General features: G+C 35.7%; 1 protein-coding gene across 2 annotated transcripts in view; it reads left to right on the plus strand.

Annotated features, from left to right (window-relative positions):
* The first annotated feature begins 1385 nt into the window (after positions 1 to 1385).
* The window catches only part of LOC131035121 (DNA-dependent metalloprotease WSS1), an 84717-nt gene continuing 67376 nt past the window's right edge, over positions 1386 to 18726 (plus strand). For both annotated transcript variants that reach the window (XM_057966761.2, XM_057966763.2), the window contains exons 1-2: positions 1386 to 1776; positions 2091 to 2286. In XM_057966761.2, coding sequence (XP_057822744.2) covers positions 1607 to 1776; positions 2091 to 2286 — 366 coding nt within the window. In that variant the 5' untranslated portion in view covers positions 1386 to 1606. The remainder of the gene's footprint in view (positions 1777 to 2090; positions 2287 to 18726) is intronic.

Genomic DNA, 18726 nt, shown 5'->3' on the forward strand with positions numbered 1-18726 from the left:
ACATTCCACTACATTTTTCCTTACATACCTCCAACCTATTCAATATAACGTAAACTTCCAATCCCATGAAACACATTATTATTATTTTTTAGCTTTGTAAGATGTTGGAGGTCACAAGGGGAACCTCCTCCACATTCAACATGTTCAACTTACAAGTCATATAAGCCACTTAATCAACTCAATTCAACATAGATCTCCAACATGAGAACGTTACGACCTTGCATTTGAGCACAACCCCATGGACCCCATTATACACATTATTACTTCCATTTATATATTGGATTCGAAAGACCTCTAATATAACCTTCAAAATTGTCACCCTTTTAGTAGGTATATATAAAGAAGAAAAAATGCTATGGGTAGGTCTCCATGCAATTGCTTAGCTTATTTTGGGTAGAGTAGCTGCTCAACTTTTTGAGCAATTTGTGGAGCAGGTGGCCCCATGGATAGTAAAATTGCTCCTTATTTTTATGCAATCCTCTTAAATCATTTTGTAAATGAAATTATTGGTAATAATTCTTGTAAATAAAAACTGTAGACAAAATGGTAGACAAAATGAAAGGAGAGGAAAAAAATATGGTGAAGCCACATGCCAATTTATTCAATAAGGAGTTGCTACTTATTTCTAGCCCCACCTTTTTTTTCCAATTTATCCTTTTTCCTCTAATTAAAAGTTTACATAAGAACACTCAAGTGGGGTGATTGTCCAATTTTTTCACATCATATACTCTACCAATATATATATATATTTTTTCCATGACCATTTAATATTCTCAAGACACATTTTACTAGAAGATGATTAAATTTAATACACATACTTCTAAACTAGTATACCTATCTTTAGAGAAATATAGGTAAAGTATGCCAAAATATATCATATTTGTTTGTTATTCCATTTAAAAAATAATTTATATTAATTTATTATTATATTATTATTAAGATATTACTATATTTTAATATTTTTATCTTTCTATTAAACTCTTCATCAAAGCAAAAAAATCTATTAAAACTAATTATTATTATTATATTATCATATCTTTATATTATTATTATAATATTATTTTGACGAAGTTAACTATTACTATGATGAAGATAAATAGAATTGATTAATAGTTAAATTAAGAGTGAGTGGTAGTTGAGAGGAGAAAATAAATAAAATATATTTTTTGGTTTTTCATACATTTATTTTAATTTAAATTATTTTTATTTAGGTAATAGTAAAACTAATTATATTTATGACGGATGTCAATTTTAATCATAAGAAATTTTTAATCAGCATATCTATCAATCTATTATGTGAAGATTAATAACTTTCAGCATAATTCTAATTATTAATTTTTTAAATAATATTAGACGTTGCTTATTTTTTGGGACATCCAATTGATTTCAAATAGAAAGTGTCCATGGCAACTTCCAGAACATCTTCTTAAAAATTCAGATTTAAAAAAAAGGTGAAATGAAATTTGAAAGCTCTAGCAGTAAAAGATCAGATTTCCAACCAGTCGGGGGATTCAAATAACATTGGTTGAGTGTCTCCAGTTGTATTTTCTTTGCGCCCAAGTAATTCACCTGTTTGTTTTTCCGAACATAACAAGATAGAGCGAGAATGCCGGTGGCCTCAATTGAATCAGGGCAGCTTTGCAAGGTATGGGAAATCAAAACCCTGGGAAAAAGCAGAGATGCCGAGGCGACGAAACTTCTCGAATCTGTGGCCAAACAGGTCCAGCCAATTATGATCAAGCGCAAATGGCGTGTCATGGTCCTATCTGAATTCTTGTATTCATCTCAACCATGTTTATGCTATATTTTCCTATAATACAGATTTGAAATCTTTTACGTTCTAGTGCATAATTTTGTTTTAAGGGTATTTTGAAGGTTTAGTTTCTGTTCAGAGGGTTTTAAAATTTACTTTCCGGAATACAATTTTGGACTTTATGACTTCCATGGTAGCTCTTATGTGAAATTTTTGGGCCGCTTTTAAAGTTGTGTAGGAATAAGCTTTGATTACGTCCTTTAGATAGCAAGCATAGGTCGCCATTGTTCGATGTTTTAAGAATATGTTTCATTTCTGCTTCCTTTATTGGCTGCAGCCCCAGCAATCCTTCACTTTTAGGATTAAATGTCGGAGGTGGTGCAGAAATTAAGATCAGATTAAGGAGGCCTAACAGAGAATTAGAGTTTTACCCTTACGAGGAGTTGGTGGGCACTATGTTGCATGAACTCACCCATAATGAACATGGTCCACATGATGCTAAGTTTTACAAATTGCTTGATGAGATCACCAAGGTAAATTTGTGTTCTTGATTTTGATGTTTTCACGGTTTAGGATTATTGAAGATTTTGATGTATGAAATAAATACCCTGATTTGAAGTGAATTTTCATATTTCAGAGGATGGTTTTCTTTCCTTTGAGAAGGTGTTTTGTCAATGGTTGTTAAACTGGATAATGGCATAGCAAACCTAGCCAAAATTGTAGAGGAATTCCCCTAGCTGTAAGGTATTGGTGAAATTATTGTGATTTTTTCATTCACATGACTTTGAAAATCCCTCCAGCAATTAGGGGCAGTACCTTGGTTCTCTTCTGTGACTAGTGTGCCTTCAGTTCCAGAAGTTTTCTCTGCATTTAAGTTACAAATTTGGGTTTCCTAATAAGAATGGGAAAGCATGAGATCAATCTAACTAGAATTTGAGCAAGCATGGGGTCTTTTGGTTGTGCTAGGTTACATACGGTTGGCCTTATGTTTCTTTTTGCAATTGACTAGAAGAGAAGGGCACTCATTGTTTTCCAAAATGAGATGATCCAGATCCTTGGGATGAGGCAGACTATGAAGATCAAAGTTGCATGGACACGGATACGGTATTGGATACGGATACAGCTATTTTTTAAGACCCCCAATATGGATACGGCTGGATACGTCATTCATAAAAAACACATACACATATATTTAGCATAGTTTTCTAAGTTATTCGAGGAGATTTTCATTACTTCAAAAGCAATATATACACATAATTGCTATATAAATAATGATAAGTTGAATTGACATTTTACAATGTGCAAAAATAGTAGAGTTGCATTGGAAGATAACCCAAAAAATGGGTCATTGAAATAGAAAAACATCTCATTCGTCTTTCTCATTTGGTGTAGGTTTTGTTAATATCATTTTTTTTTTAAATGCATCAATGAAGTTTTTGAAAATTAAATTTAGGAAGATTTACGTCAAATTTTTTAAAAACTCAAATCACATTAGTGTCTAGCATGGTTGGAAATCAAGGATTTTTAGGCATGCATGGGTACAATATTCGACGTGTATCCGGGCTGTATCAGATACGTATCCATTTTGGAAATAGGAACGGATACAGGGATACGCGTTCCTAGGGAGGGACAAAGGAGTTGCCGGCAACTTTGATGAAGATCTTGTTGCTCCCCTTGGCTAGTATGTTGTGTAGCCACTGGGACATGATTGGTGGGAGCTTCAACAACTAGAAGTGGTTGAGAATCGGCAACTTCCATTGGCTATCGTATAGGAATATTTGTAGAGGTGAAAATTTTGTTGGTTAAAGGGACCAGCTAAGTGAGGATAAAAGAGAATGAACACTAGCAAACAAAGCCAAGAAAGGACAAAGTGAAAACCATCCAGGGCGAAAGGCAAGAGGAGCAAACCACCACAAGGAGAAAGTGAAAGGATGCAGCAGAGGAGATTGCAAAAGATGGGAAGGGTAATAAAATCACACCATCCATTATAAAACCAAAGGCAGCCATGGAAATGCAAAAAGCAAACTTAATAATAGAGATAAAGCAAGCAGAGGCAAGTGGGTAGATAAGTGCTGGAACAGATGCAGGGCTCACAATTATTAGAATGCAACTGGGAGAAATTAAAAATATAAACATCTTTCTAGGGGAACAACCACCATTGTTATGCTAAGAGAGGAGGAAAAGAAGTAAGGCCAATACCAATTGACTTTCCTCTAAAGTGGAATAGAAAAGCAGCAAAATAAGGAAACAATTTGAGAAAAGTAGATGATGACCTGGAGGAAGGAAAAAGCTTGCCATTCCAGCCATTTATTACCATAAAGAAACAAACTTTACCTTCAGTGGTCCCAAGCAAAGAAAGGGATAGATTGCACTCACTTTAGGAAAACTTAAAAAGATTTGAATGAGGAGAAATTTGTCCATTATTGTCCTTAACAACTTGGCACAAAAACCAAATAACAAGGATCTTGATTAATCCTGCTTTTATCCCCTTTAAAGTTGCTAAAATAGTGATTAACGTTAAAGTTGGCCATCCAATCTGCCTTATTTCCACTTTGATGGACATAAAGAAAACAAACTTCTTCAATTTTTTAAATGAAGGAAAAAGCAATGTTAAGGTTCCTTTGGAACCTCCAATTAGCAAAGTTGCCAGTGTTTATTCCCTCTAGAATGGTTTGAGAATTGTCTTCAAATAATGAGTTTTAGGCTTTTGAATCCACAACCACTTTGAACACATAACTAAACCTTCCATTTTTGCTACATTCTTTCAGCTGATACTTGTGGCTTTAGTTCCAACTTTAATGATATTTTCCTTATTATCATGGATAATTGCTCTAGCCCTAGAAGTCTTGGGGATTAGAATTTGAGGCTTCGTCAAAATTTATCTTTTCCCATCCTAAGGGTGATGGGGACCATTTTTCGGGTTTACTTTCATCTCAACTCGGGGTGTGCTTTGGTCAAGCAAAACCTTTAAATTAGGTCAATTCCTAAGAATACCAAGGTCACTACAATTGCATTCATTATTACTTGTGCCTATGACCAAATAGATAAATTTCTTTCTGTTGCCCAAGAACTATTCCCATACTTGGTGTAAAATCTTACCTTTATTATCGAAAACCCCCTTTTCCTCTCCATCAATATCTCCAAGAGATCATATTTGGGGTGAGTCTTCACAAGACTTGAAGGATTACTAAAGAAGAGGAATAGGGCCAAGAGTCTTGATCCCAAAGTGAAAAGCTAGAAATCCAAGAGGAGTTGAAAGCAAAAAGGAATCTCCCCCAAAAGTCTCTGGCAAAGGGTTAGTGAAGAAATAAATGATCGAACTCTTCTAAATCCTTGAAACACATGGTGCATTGGCTTGGACTAGAAAAGCCTCTTTTGATTAATTGCTTCCAAGTTGAAATTTTATTGTACATAGTAACCAAAGGAAAATTGTGTTTTTAGGCCAAGCTTTTGAGAAACAAATATGCTTCTAGGGGGCTAAGTGAGGGTTACCCTTAACAATATAACAATCCTAAAGAAATTGTGGTAACCACCTTTCATAGTTTAAGCCCCGTTACCTTTGCTATCCCAAGCCAAAATATCCCCTTCCTTGCTACACCTTGGTTTAAAACTATTGAGAAGGATGCTAAATTATGTGTCAACATCCTTTGGACTAGCCAAGAATGATAGCCTTTGCAAACTCTTGAAATGACATATCCACAATCTTACTTGATCTAATAATTGTAACCCTTTTTTGTAATGTCCCCTTTTGGACTTGTCCTAGAATTCACCCTAGAATCACAAATGCAATAAAGCAAGAGATGAAATAGGGTTAGGGTTATATCTTTACCAAGTAAAATATCCTTCTTAACAAGATGATTCTTGATTTAAACCCTGTAGCCATAACCAAGGATACACACATAATAATCTCAAATCAATTAATAGACAAATTCTATTTTATTCGCTATTATTCAAACGCGTTAGGGTTTGGGGGAGGAAGCACGATAGGTCCATGCAAAGCCATCCCTGCACTAAGCCCAAGAGTGGACACTCACCCTCTTGGCCCTAGTGGTAGGCAACATGGACATCCACTCGAGGTGGTCTACTTGGTGGGGTGCTCGTATCTGCTTTCCCTATCAATGCCTTATCCCTTTAGGTCAATATTCAATCATTGTAGAGTTAGGGGAGGAGATCGTATTAGGGGGCCTTTTAATCTTCCTATCTAAGCCCAAGAGCAGATCTTTGCCCTCTTGGCCCCAGTGGCAGGCAACATGGATATCCATTTGGGGTGGTCTACTTAGATGGAGATTTTATCATTATTCCCCTTCCTTACACCTCCTTCCTTCCGTATGTGATTGGGTTTTACAAACAGATTCATAATCATGTATATGTATTTTATATTCAGCATGTATAACAGATTATATAAAGACTAGCATATAGTGCATAGATCAAACATATACCACAAAGATAATTATTAATGTTGTTAGCTGTTGGTATGAGAAATCTGGATCTGATCTATGACAGGTCCAATATTGATTTGTAATTGCTGCTTATAATGATCCTTGTCTAATTTGGGATTCTTGTGTTCTCTTATTAATTGCTGCAGGTGCCTGAATCTGTATCAATGTTCTTTTTAAAAGACTGATTGCTTGATGTCTTATAAACTGATCTATTCTCTGACGTTGCTTGGATTAATGGCCTTGTCTTATGTAGGTCATTAATAGTGAATCAGTTCTGTTTCACTCCCTTATTGAGTGCAGATCAGAGATGCTTATTTTGCAGATCCAAAATACTTATTTTTCCTTCTTTATTTGTCTTCCCTCCTGCCCCTTCCTCACGAAGTGATTTACCTTAAATATCTCTTAATAAACGAGGAGGAGTCACCACCTTCTCAAGGTATACAACTCATTAACTGAGGCCTCCCTTTTTAACCCGATTGTTGCCCTAGGAATAAACAAATGACTGTTTATGAAGAAATTGCTGCCCTCCCTAACTGCTATTGTTAAGGGAAACGAGGGGTCAATGCTGGGTATAAATATCCTTCACATATATTTCTGCCCTAAACCTGCTCTTCACCTGCTCTCAATCTGCCCCTTTTTGTGTGCTCTCATTAGAATTATATTATAATCTGTTGTCCTTTCTTCTTACCATATTTGATTTCCTTTTTGTACTACATCAAAGGGTGTGGTTTCTCTAGGAGAGGCGACCTATTTAGGAGGGGTCAGCCTCAGCAAATATTTAATTAATTTAAGTGAGTCGGCCCTAGGAATTTGGTCCTGATTCAGCCTATTGTGTCCTAGCAAGAGTTTAAATGTCCCTTTGGCGGATGTGTTCCTTTTGATCATTGACCATCTGTTCTGGTCACCTAACGATTTTAAGAGCCTCTGAGTTTTCTATTGAAATTAACATTCAGCGCATTGGCCGAGTATGATTATAAAAGTGACTTTCTGTGTTTACTTGTGAACAATTTTAGAAATGGAACGATCATATGCAGAGAAGGATTGTGTGTTCTTAAGATGTAAATTTTATGATACTAGGTGGAGGATATTTCAATAGATTGCCTTTGTAGCTACAGAGGTATTGAAGTCCGATGGGTAGTTAAAGGGGTATTGAAAGGCCTTTTCAGTCGCAAGGAACCTTTCAAGAGCTACCCATAATGACCCCTTCACCACCAAACGACTGAGAGGCAAGGGGAGAAGAGAGAACAATAAGGATAAGGGGTGGATGGTTTAGATGCAGAGCCTGTTTAATTCAAGATGAATGCTGAAGCTGCAACCCCCCCTTTGATTACAACTTTGCTCTTTGAGCTACTCATTCCACTTTACGAGTTTTCCTTCTAGTCCAGTGAGCTCCTCCTCTAGTTTTGGGGATGCTCCACTTCTTTTGTTGTGTAGCTCCTCTTCTAGTTTATGGGGCTCTTCTTCTAGTTAGTAAGGTGTGAAACTTGCCTCCTTTGAGATATCTACAACGCGATGGTGGCACGACTCAAAGCAGTTGGAATCCAATGATGTTTTATTCTCCACCATGGTGGTTTTGGTACACATGGTCCATTTTTGTCCTATGTTGAATTTGTAAGAGGGTTTCTTTTTTGCATATAATATGAAACGTGTCAAAAGAAAAAAAAGCTGATTGTAAATAGCTTGAAGCTTGTGCATTCCTTATGGTTATAAAAGGAATTCCAAGGTTGTGAAAAGGGGGGGGTTTGGTCGGTCATATTTAGGATTTATTTTTTGGAAATAGCATCAGGGTCTGAGTCATGAAGATTGTTAAGAATAAGGAGATTGTAAATTTGTAAAGGGCAATATGAATTAGTTTATGATTTGCCATGAAAATTTCTACGGAATTTGTCTCTATGGTGTATTTCTTATTTTACGTGAACAATAAATACCAAGGGTTTTGTTATATGTCTTCACAAGAATTTGTGAATGTGTGACAATGGTTGTAGGTTTTCTTCAAGGAAGAAAATTAATACCCTTCATTCATGTTACAATAATTTTAGAAGTATTCGTTAGATTAATTAAAGAATGGTTTCTGTAGTAACAAAAGGGGTCGCATTGGTGTAAGGTGTCAATGTTATTCTGGCCCACTAATGTCAACAAATTGCTGTTAGGTGTATGCATTCAATATGAACTTGACTCTGTCCCATAGATCAGACACTGGTCTCCACGGATTTCATGACTAGACTCGAGAATACTTCAAAACCATTTAATTCATTTCCTTTCTCTCTTTCTTTTTATATTTTGTCCAAATTATTCTGTACTTAAGCATCCTTGGGATTAATAAAGAATGAAAGAACCAAAATGTTGATATTATACAGTTTGTTCATGCATTGTTAATGGAGAAAAGGGATTACTATCATTCTCAATAGTTAATCATAAGAAACGGGATAAACCTTGAAGAATTGATGATTTTAAATACCCATTGCCGATAAATTTGAGAATTAGCCACTATTGTAAATAGCTTGAAGCTTGTGCATTCCTTATGGTTATAAAAGGAATTCCAAGGTTGTGAAAAGGGGGGGGGGTCTGGTCGGTCATATTTAGGATTTAGTTTGTGGAAATAGCATCAGGGTCTGAGTCATGAAGATTGTTAAGAATAAGGAGAATGTAAATTTGTAAAGGGCAATATGAATTAGTTTATGATTTGCCATGAAAATTTCTACGGAATTTGTCTCTATGGTGTATTTCTTATTTTACACGAACAATAAATACCAAGGGTTTTGTTATTTGTCTTCACAAGAATTTGTGAATGTGTGACAATGTTTGTAGGTTTTCTTCAAGGAAGAAAATTAATACCCTTCATTCATGTTACAATAATTTTAGAAGTATTCATTATATTAATTAAAGAATGGTTTCTGTAGTAACAAAAGGGGTCGCATTGGTGTAAGGTGTCAGTGTTATTCTGGCCCACTAATGTCAACAAATTGCCGTTAGGTGTATGCATTCAATACGAACTTGACTCTGTCCCATAGATCAGACACTGGTCTCCACGGATTTCATGACTAGACTCAAGAATACTTCAAAACCATTTAATTCATTTCCTTTCTCTCTTTCCTTTTATATTTTGTCCAAATTATTCTGTACTTAAGCATCCCTGGGATTAATAAAGAATGAAAGAACCAAAATGTTGATATTATACAGTTTGTTCATTCATTGTTAATGGAGAAAAGGGATTACTATCATTCTCAATAGTTAATCATAAGAAACGGGATAAACCTTGAAGAATTGATGATTTTAAATACCCATTGCCGATAAATTTGAGAATTAGCCACTATTGGAGTTGAGGAAAAATCAACTCTACAACTCCCAAAGATCACCTGCATGCGAAACTGTCACAAAAGGAGAGAAGCAAAAAAGCTATGGAGGCCAGAACTCAGAGATCCAGAAAAGAGGAGTCATATTACTTGTACAACAAGGATGCAATTCAATAATTATAGTTGTTAATAAAAATACAAACAGAGAATCCTTATAAGAGGATACTCGAAACCCTAAAGGTGAAAACCCTAAAGAATTATAAGATTCCTAAGTTTAGCTCAAGCATAGAGTATAATAGACTAATAATTAAGTAAATAATTACTAGCTAATAAAAGATTACTCTAACACCCCCCCTTAAGATGAACTTAGGGAGTAGCTAAAAAACAACTACGGACTAAAAAAACATGAAAAAAAAATGCATGAAAGCAACAATGGGTCTCTACAACTAGGCTTGATGAGGTAACCAAGTACAATAAAATCTCTGTAAAGTGGAGAAAAAGGAGAAAACCCTGTGGGAACAAAACTCCTCTCCAAGAAGAGATGAAAGCTCAAGTGAAGGACTAAGAAGCCTCCAAACAAGAGTGTTCTAGAAGATAGGAACCAAAAAAAGAGAATGAAGAACACTATTGAAGCATGAAATAGCTGCAAACCAGAGAAACGGGACTCGCCCGGACTCGCCCAAACTCGGCGAGTCCGAGTACGAGTCATGCTCGGCGAGTCCTAGGGACTTGGACTCGGACTCGTCCGAGTCTGGGACTCCCCAGACTCGCCGAGTTGGCGAGTTTGGCTCAAAATCGCCAGACTCGGCGAGTCCTGAGCCCCAGACTCGGCTACTGGCTGGGTTAATAAAATGACAAAAAAAAAACATTTTAAAAAGTTTTTTTTAAAAGTAATAAGTTTTTTTGGAAGGGCGAAATTTGACATTTTGGTCTCTCCGTCAGGATTATTTTATGGAATATAACATTTAAGTATAAGTCTTATACTTTAAGTTATATTCCATATATACTGTCAGGATGTTTGAGAGTGGTTTCGGGCCTCCAGGAGTTATATTGCAAAATCTAGTTTTTGGAGGATTCTTCAGTTTTCCAGACTTAGTCAAATTTCAGAATCAGGACATTCCAGACTTAGTCAAATTTCAGGATTAGGACATTCCAGACTTAGCCAAATTTCAGGGCATTTGAAGATCAGGATGACATTCCAGACTTTATCACTCACCAACTTGACCTAGCTTGGACCTTCAAGAATGATACTCACTCACCAAGCAAGACCCAATTAGCAACAAGAGCAAAACCAGGCCCTAAGGAAGACTCTCAAAGAGACCCTAATTCAGACTTGTAATAAGTTTTTTTGTCCTCGCGGGGCGCTGCCCCTCGACCTCGCCCTGTATCGCGACAGGGAGCGCTGCCCTTTGACCCCACCTTGGGGGCATTGCCCCCAAACCCCCGTCGAAAAATATGGGGGAAACTGCGTCGATAGAAGTAGAGAAAATTTAACCTCCAAGTCTGACACTGATTGGATCGACCAGGTAGATATAGAGGTTGAGACTGTAGCCATGGCAGAGGAGGAGCGGAGAGCACGAGCACAGACAGGAGATTCAAAGGCAGATAGTGACACGGATGTTCTTGATGTTGGTGAGCATGGCATGGTGTCACGGGGAGCGGCTATGGCAGTCGAATCATCCAGGACCTACCTTAGACGCCTTCGCAGGGGGTCGGGGCCGGAGGGTGCAGGCTCCTCTGAGCCATAGACTTGTAGTTGTATTTACCTTTGGTATTTGTATGAAACATTTGATGATGATCATATGATGACATGGATTTTTTATTCCATGAGTTTTGTAATATTGTATACATTTGACAATATTTATATATCTATGTTTGTTATTTTCTTCAGCTACAATTTGCGTTTATGCTTATGTGATTGATGTATACTTGTGTATGTAATCAAATGAGCCGAGTTTGATGATGTTATTGTGTCTTTAAGGTGTATTCAATAAAGGGTGTCTGAAACAAGTTTTAAATATTTAAAAATCTCTAAATTTCTTGAGTTTTTCACTATCCCGAGTCCAGCCGAGTCTGGAGCCGAGTCTGACGCCGAGTCCCGAGTCCGAGTCCGAGTCGGCCTTGCCGAGTCCGAGCCGAGTCCGAGCCCCGTTTCTTTGCTGCAAACACTGTCGAAGAGTAATTGCTGATCTGAAGAACCTCCTCTGAAATAGAACATGACCAGGTAGAGAAGACTGTAATCTGCATGAGTGCCCTCAAATGACACTACTCGAATCAGATGGCAAATGAAGGCAAACAACTGAGCTCGAAGATACAGATGGCATGAAACGCCAAAGCTTGAAGAGCTGATCAATCGAACCAAGGAAGCATTAGAACCAATAGGACAAACCTCCCCATAATGTTGAAAAGGGAGAGGGACAGGTACACTGAAAAGAACGGCCAACAAGAATTGCATGATGAAGAACCAGGAACATCGAAGGTGCATAGAAAGTACATAGTGTCGTGGAAGAAACGCTAACTTGACACACAACATGAGGCTAATGCCGTGGAAGGAACATTCACGTGACAAAGGTAGATGGCAAACAAAGGCAAACATCAACCCCCCCATGGCACTTTATAAGTAGTGCATGTACAATAAGGCACAAGATGTGCAAGATCCCAAGTATACAATGCATGATGGCACTTTATCTCAGTGTGTTTGCATAAATAAAATGCTACAATGATCAGAAGAGATAGAAGGCTGGAAACAAAAAGAACAGCCAAATATGAGACATCCTACTCAAAGAGAGAGGTCCTAGGACCTGAAACATCCAAGATATTCACCAGAGTGTTGAAAAACAAAAAACTGAATAAAATATTGTTAGAAATTAGGATCTTAGGATACTAATCATTATAAACAAGATCATAAAGTAAATGAAATGAGAAACATACATGCATAATTGTACACATTACACAAGATATACATGGGGAAAACCCTTTCGGGTAAAAAAACCCCATAAAACATCATTTAATTAAAACACTTACAAATATAGTCTATCATAAAATAGACATGAACCTGGGGACACTCCTCCAATACTTCCACATGGCCAATAATACCTCATATGCATAGTGATACAACTCACCATAAAGCTCCAAATTCTCACCACTCCCAAATGAGAGAGAACCTCCTTAAATATAGGAGGAAGGGTGGCATCACTAGTCACATCTTTTCAATAGCCCCCACTCTTAAATAATTAATAATTTAATAGTTATTAGATTATAATTATTTCAAATGGGATATGCTTATAAAGCATATAATATATAAGATTTTATAACCTTATATTAGAACATTATATATAAATATTATAAGGATGTGATCCCTAATAACATTATGTTCTAACACTCCCCCTTAATGTTAATAGGGGATCACATATCAATTTCTATAAAAGAAAAAATGAAGTACCCCAGTAATGTAGGTCTTCTTTGACAGTGATAAATAGGGACACAAATATATGCCAACATGAAGATCATGCATTCCGGACTACATGAAAGTCATCTTGTCATAATTTATAATCTCGGTGTTTTAAAAATGATGCTATGAGGTATTAAAAAATTATATTGGAACCGCGGTCTCCTCAAATTAGCCTCTCCCCAGTTTCATTACATAGTGCCCATAGGACTTAATATGATGCTTTCACAAGTGGAAGATTTACAAGGAGAAGAATTTACAATATGCCCATAGGACTTGAGCACAAATGTGCCTATAGGACTTACTAATGCTTACCTGTAGTATTTAAAATAAAAAAAGGACTTACATATGCCTATCTGCAGGCTTAAAGGACTTACGAATTCCTATATAGGTCTTATTTCATACCTATTAGGACATATGCCTACCCGTAGGATTTAAAAACTAGGATTTAGACACTAGGTGGTGTCATTGACATGCACACTCCCCCTCAATGGCATCACCTAAGGCCAAGCATTATTTGAATTTGGAGCATATAATGCCTAAAGGTCTTATGCCTATTAGGTCTTACATCTAGGATTTAGCCACTAGGTGGTGTCATGTACACCCCCCCTTAATGACATCACCTAAAGCCAATCACTGCATAGAGGATTTCAAAGTGATGGCTAAAATTTCAATATATATAGCATGTGCTCATGATCTTCAAAGTGTCTTTATTATAGAATGATTTCACTTGAGTGTGCCCATGATCTTCAAGGTGCCTTTATTATAGAATGCTTTCACTTGAGTGAGGTGCCCATGATCTTCAATGTTCATTTTGATCTTTAGAAATGATATTCTCTAGAAAGAGTAAAGTAACTTCAAGTAATATGGTACTTTCATATGTATCCAAATGGAACTCTTCCATAAATCTTCAAGGCCATATTGATTCTTCAAGAGCTACATTCATATTTTGTCCATTTGATTCAAAGACACATAGAAGATAGTCTTCTTATTAAAGTATTGCCCCATCCATGTAATAGCACTTGCACCATATGTTTTGAAGGCATAACCTCGCCATAGAAGAAACAATATAGTTAGTAACATAGTAATCAACTTCATTTTTGGTGCAAAGAAAGAACATAATATTATTTTTTTGTCATTTGCCAAAGATCATATAATATTCCCCATAAATTTAGAATATAATCCAATGCAAGGAAATCAACATATATTTTCATGAGAATAAGCATGAATAATTAGTTGTCTTGTTTAAAAAATAGACATACTACTACATATAGTAATGATCCATAAAAAAATTAGGCAACGGGTGAGCTATCCTTTCTAGGTTTGCTCCCCAGACAGTTTATAAGGGCGATAGTCACCCATTATAAATAGTATGATTGAAAAAAAAAATGGATCAAATATAGAATAGAATAACAAATCACTTGGATCTCCAAAAAAGGATGCTAATGAGAAATTTTTAAATTTACTTATGCATATTTAATAGCCTTTATATTTCATAGGTAAATATTTTATCCTCTATCTATAGATGATCATTGTGATAATTTGATAGTAAATCATTCGTACATCAAACATAGTACAAGTAGGAATATCCTCAATGTTAATATAATGCATATCCTTCATCAAATACTAAAAAAATAATTTAAGATAATTCTTGATGTTCTTTCCCTTTATTCCTACTAGTTCGTATGTGACATTTTAAATGCAACATAAGCACTAATATAGTTAATAATAAGTAATTTGGAAGGGCCACTTGAAGGGCATGTGACACATTGAAGTAAAGTTAGTTTATTAAGATTCAAAATTCATTCCATGGGTCTTAAATATATATGAAGACTTGATTTTAAAAAAAAATATTGAAAGTAAATGGGAAATGTCATAAATAGACAAATTTCATGATAATGACAATGGATACCAAAAATTACCCTATCAAAATGTAGTTTAAGATATTCTTATAATAATTTCATGCCAATTAAAATGACAAAGAGACCTCAAGTATATGGTTTGCATCTAGATATTATCATGCCCATGTATCATGCTTTAAAAAGGTGTAGATTTTAATATATCATTATTTTGATAGACCTAGTTCAATATCTTTTATATATATAAAACAAAACTTAAGAAATTTTAGAAGAGACTGAGACATTATTGAAATGAGGTTGAAACTATCATATTTAGAGTTGTTATCGAGTTAATCTCATATCAATAAGAATAATGTAGATTATACTCCATAATCTTAAAATCACTACAAAGATATCATCCTTTATGAAGTTAAAAGTGGTTATATAATGATCCGTCATAAACTCTTAAAAAATCATTATTGATCATTCTTTTTTTAAGACTAAAATCCTTTAATTAGACAGTCAGATGTGATGTAGAAAAAAAAATAAAATAAAAAAAATTCTAAGAATTTCACTTAGCATTACACTCAGTTGTTATGATACTTCTGATACTTACCTTTGACTCCCATGAAGGGATAAGTCACTTGGAATCAAATACTCCAGTAAACCTAAAGACAATGTATATAGGGAATCGTCAAAAGAAAAGATGTCTCACTGCAATTGGGGCAATCAAATTCCAAAAAGTTTAGAACCCGATCTAATCGGGAATGTGATGGAAAGAGAGAAGATCCATGCACTGTATAGACTTAATTTTTTAAAATTCTTATAGATATATATTGAACTTGGTGCAACAATATGCTAATAAACTTTCGCTTTCACCCATATTGATGAAGGATAAAGATTGGATAACAAAATAATATTGTATCTGATACGATCTTAAGGATCATGCAAAGTTAGGATATTACAATCTTAATAATATACATATAAATGTATATAGCAAAGTTCCCAGACTCAGACTCGGCTCGGACTCGGCAAGGCCGACTCGACTCGTGACTCGGCTATGACTCGGCAACGACTCGGCAATGACTCGGCAAAATTAAAAAAACCTTGAAATTAAGAGATTTTTAACAATTTAAAACTTGTTTCATGCACCCATTATTGAATAAAGCCCAATTATAATGTGTGCTAGCTTGTTATGCCATGAAAGGCATGTTGGTAGAGTATCTACTTGTTTGGGGCTTCTGTTTAGTATTTTCTTTGGCCAAATTGAAATTTTGGGAGCACCAACATGAGACATCATGAACATCTTCACTTGGAAACTGTAAGGAATGCTTGTGTATGGTAGCATTAAATAGTGTGCTTTTTGAACTTAGGTTTTACCTTGGGACTATAGTTGACCTTGGTCTTTCTTGGACCTCTTAGTTTTTAGGCTATATATATGTTGGATGGAAGGGGGAATTGTGAGGCCAGAAGGGTTTGAAATATGCTCCTCAGAGATATGTCCCTTGCCAAAAATAACCTTGTGCCCCATGGGGGGATTTTTTGGTATGTGGGGATAGGTAGGAAATATCCCCAACTCACCCCCTTTTTTCAAAATTTTAAGAAACATCCCTGTTGTGAGGTACTCACACATCGCCCCATTGCAAATGAAGACCCCCACTTTTTGCTTTCTAGGGTTAGCTCTTTTAGTTTTGTTGTTGGTCGTTTTAGTGTCTTAGCCTTTGCATTGAAGGGATTGAGTTTCTCAAAGGTCATCCAATCAGGTGGATCTCCTCAAGGTGGAGTGAAGGAGGTTAGGTCAGTTGAGTGATTAGGGGTTATTTAGATCATTCCTAGGGTTTTTGTGTACTATCTGGTCACGCTTCAAGTTGCTAAATCAAACCTTGGTTGAATGCATAGTGTCCTCCTAGGTCCCATCCCTTACATCATGGTCAGAGTGAACTCGCCTTAAAAGTCTGGAATGTCATCCTGATCCTGAAATGGCCTGAAATTTGACTAAGTCTGGAAATTTGAAGGATCCTCCAAAAACTAGATTTTGCATTATAACTCATGGAGGTCCGAAACCACTCTCAAACATCCTGACAATATATATGGAATATAACTTAAAGTATAAGAAAGAGAAAAGACATAAGGAAATGTCACTTATACTTAAATGTTATATTCCATATATGAATCCTGACGAAGATACTAACTTGTCAAACAAGTCAAAACATTGACCTGTGGTGGCCGAGTTTTGGAGCTTGGACTCGGCAAGTTTTGCCATAACTCGCCTGACTCGCGAGTTAGGCGAGTTATGGTCAAAACTCGCCGAGTCCGAGTCCCGAGTCAGCAAAACTCGCCGAGCTTGGCTCGACTCGCCAACTCGGCGGCGAGTTATGGTCAAAACTCGCCGAGTCCGAGTCCCGAGTCAGCAAAACTCGCCGAGCTTGGCTCGACTCGCCAACTCGGCGAACTCGCCTGACTCGCGGCGAGTTTGGGAACTCTGGTATATAGAGATGTGTGGTCTTCCTAATTTATGATGATGTTAATTATGCAATGATCCTCCCTACGAAGATAGCTATAAATTTAGAAGGTTGCTATGTCTGGTCCACCAACATGAATATGCAAATTGTAGATATTAGTATCACTCTACAGTGATACGTTGTTGTTCCAGATATAAAGTTATGTGCTTGCAACTAAGAGTGTCATCTTTGATATGATCTTGAAATGTATGCAACCAAAAATGCCAGTAGGCAATCACTCAATAAGGAGAAGATCCACAATGGGATAAATAAAAGAGATATTCCAAATCGATGATTGATGGAATGTGTTAGATCTTCCTCTTGTACCTTACAAACCGAAAAGATGGCATCCATTTGTGTTCGATAAGACACATCTCTTCTTAATTAACCTTCTTCATAACAAACAGTTTACTAATCAAATCAGATTGTGTATTTTGGGTTATTTAGGGTTGGCGATTAGTTTGCTTATGTAATCGTTATCTTCCATCGATACTTAGCATTACAAATCGTTGCCAATTATTGATGATTAATATTAATCTTAATTTATCAATTATTATTGTTACTTGTCAAGATGCCTTAGTGGATCTGTGTGTAATCACATTCGATTTGCAAAAAAGACTATATGTTGGGCTCCTTCGATCTGATCAAAGCAATCAGATCATTGTACTCATAACTTGTTTAATGTTTGATTACCGACCTTCTATAATTGTCTTGTAGAATTCTTTGATCAGGTACTTGTATTCTTTGATTCTTGGATCCCAAACTTGGTAGTGCCATCTATGCATAATGTTTTACTTCCACGCACTGTTGTGAATGGAACACAAATGACGTCTTCAACACAAAATTCATGTGTTAAGAGTAGTTGAAATATTTGAAACACGATGCGTTATATGTGAAGGGTTGTGACTCATTTTGCCCTCCTTAACCTTTCGTACAAGGACAAGTCTTTCATTTTAAATGAGTATGGAGATTAAAGCAATATGACAATGAAAAGTAGAAGATCTTCTCATGAGACTTATAGGAGTTTTTTATACAAGTCTATGCATGATATTTAAAATAATGTATAATTTTAAATATTTATTTTATTAATTTCAAGATATTATAAAGAAAATTTTATAAGTTGATGTAATTTACTAAAAGGTTTATGAATTTCCAATCAGCTACTTAATATGAATTTGATTTGGAAAATTTAAAATTAATTTTGAGAATTATTGTTGATTAGTGTGTATTTATCAATACAAATAGAATATTTAAAGTTATTTGATCATAGTTTTTCACTAAAAGGGACATTTTTAGTTATCATTTATTTAAAAAAAAAATCTATCTCAAATTTGTCCTAATTTAATGTAAAATAATATAAATGGTTGTACATGTTTCCAAAATACTAATAGAAGAAAACACTTGCTTTTTAAACTAGGCTCAAGGTAGGCTCACAGAGTATACTTACTTGAATG

The sequence above is a fragment of the Cryptomeria japonica genome, chromosome 6 (genome assembly GCF_030272615.1).
Source record: "Cryptomeria japonica chromosome 6, Sugi_1.0, whole genome shotgun sequence".
NCBI lineage: Eukaryota > Viridiplantae > Streptophyta > Pinopsida > Cupressales > Cupressaceae > Cryptomeria > Cryptomeria japonica.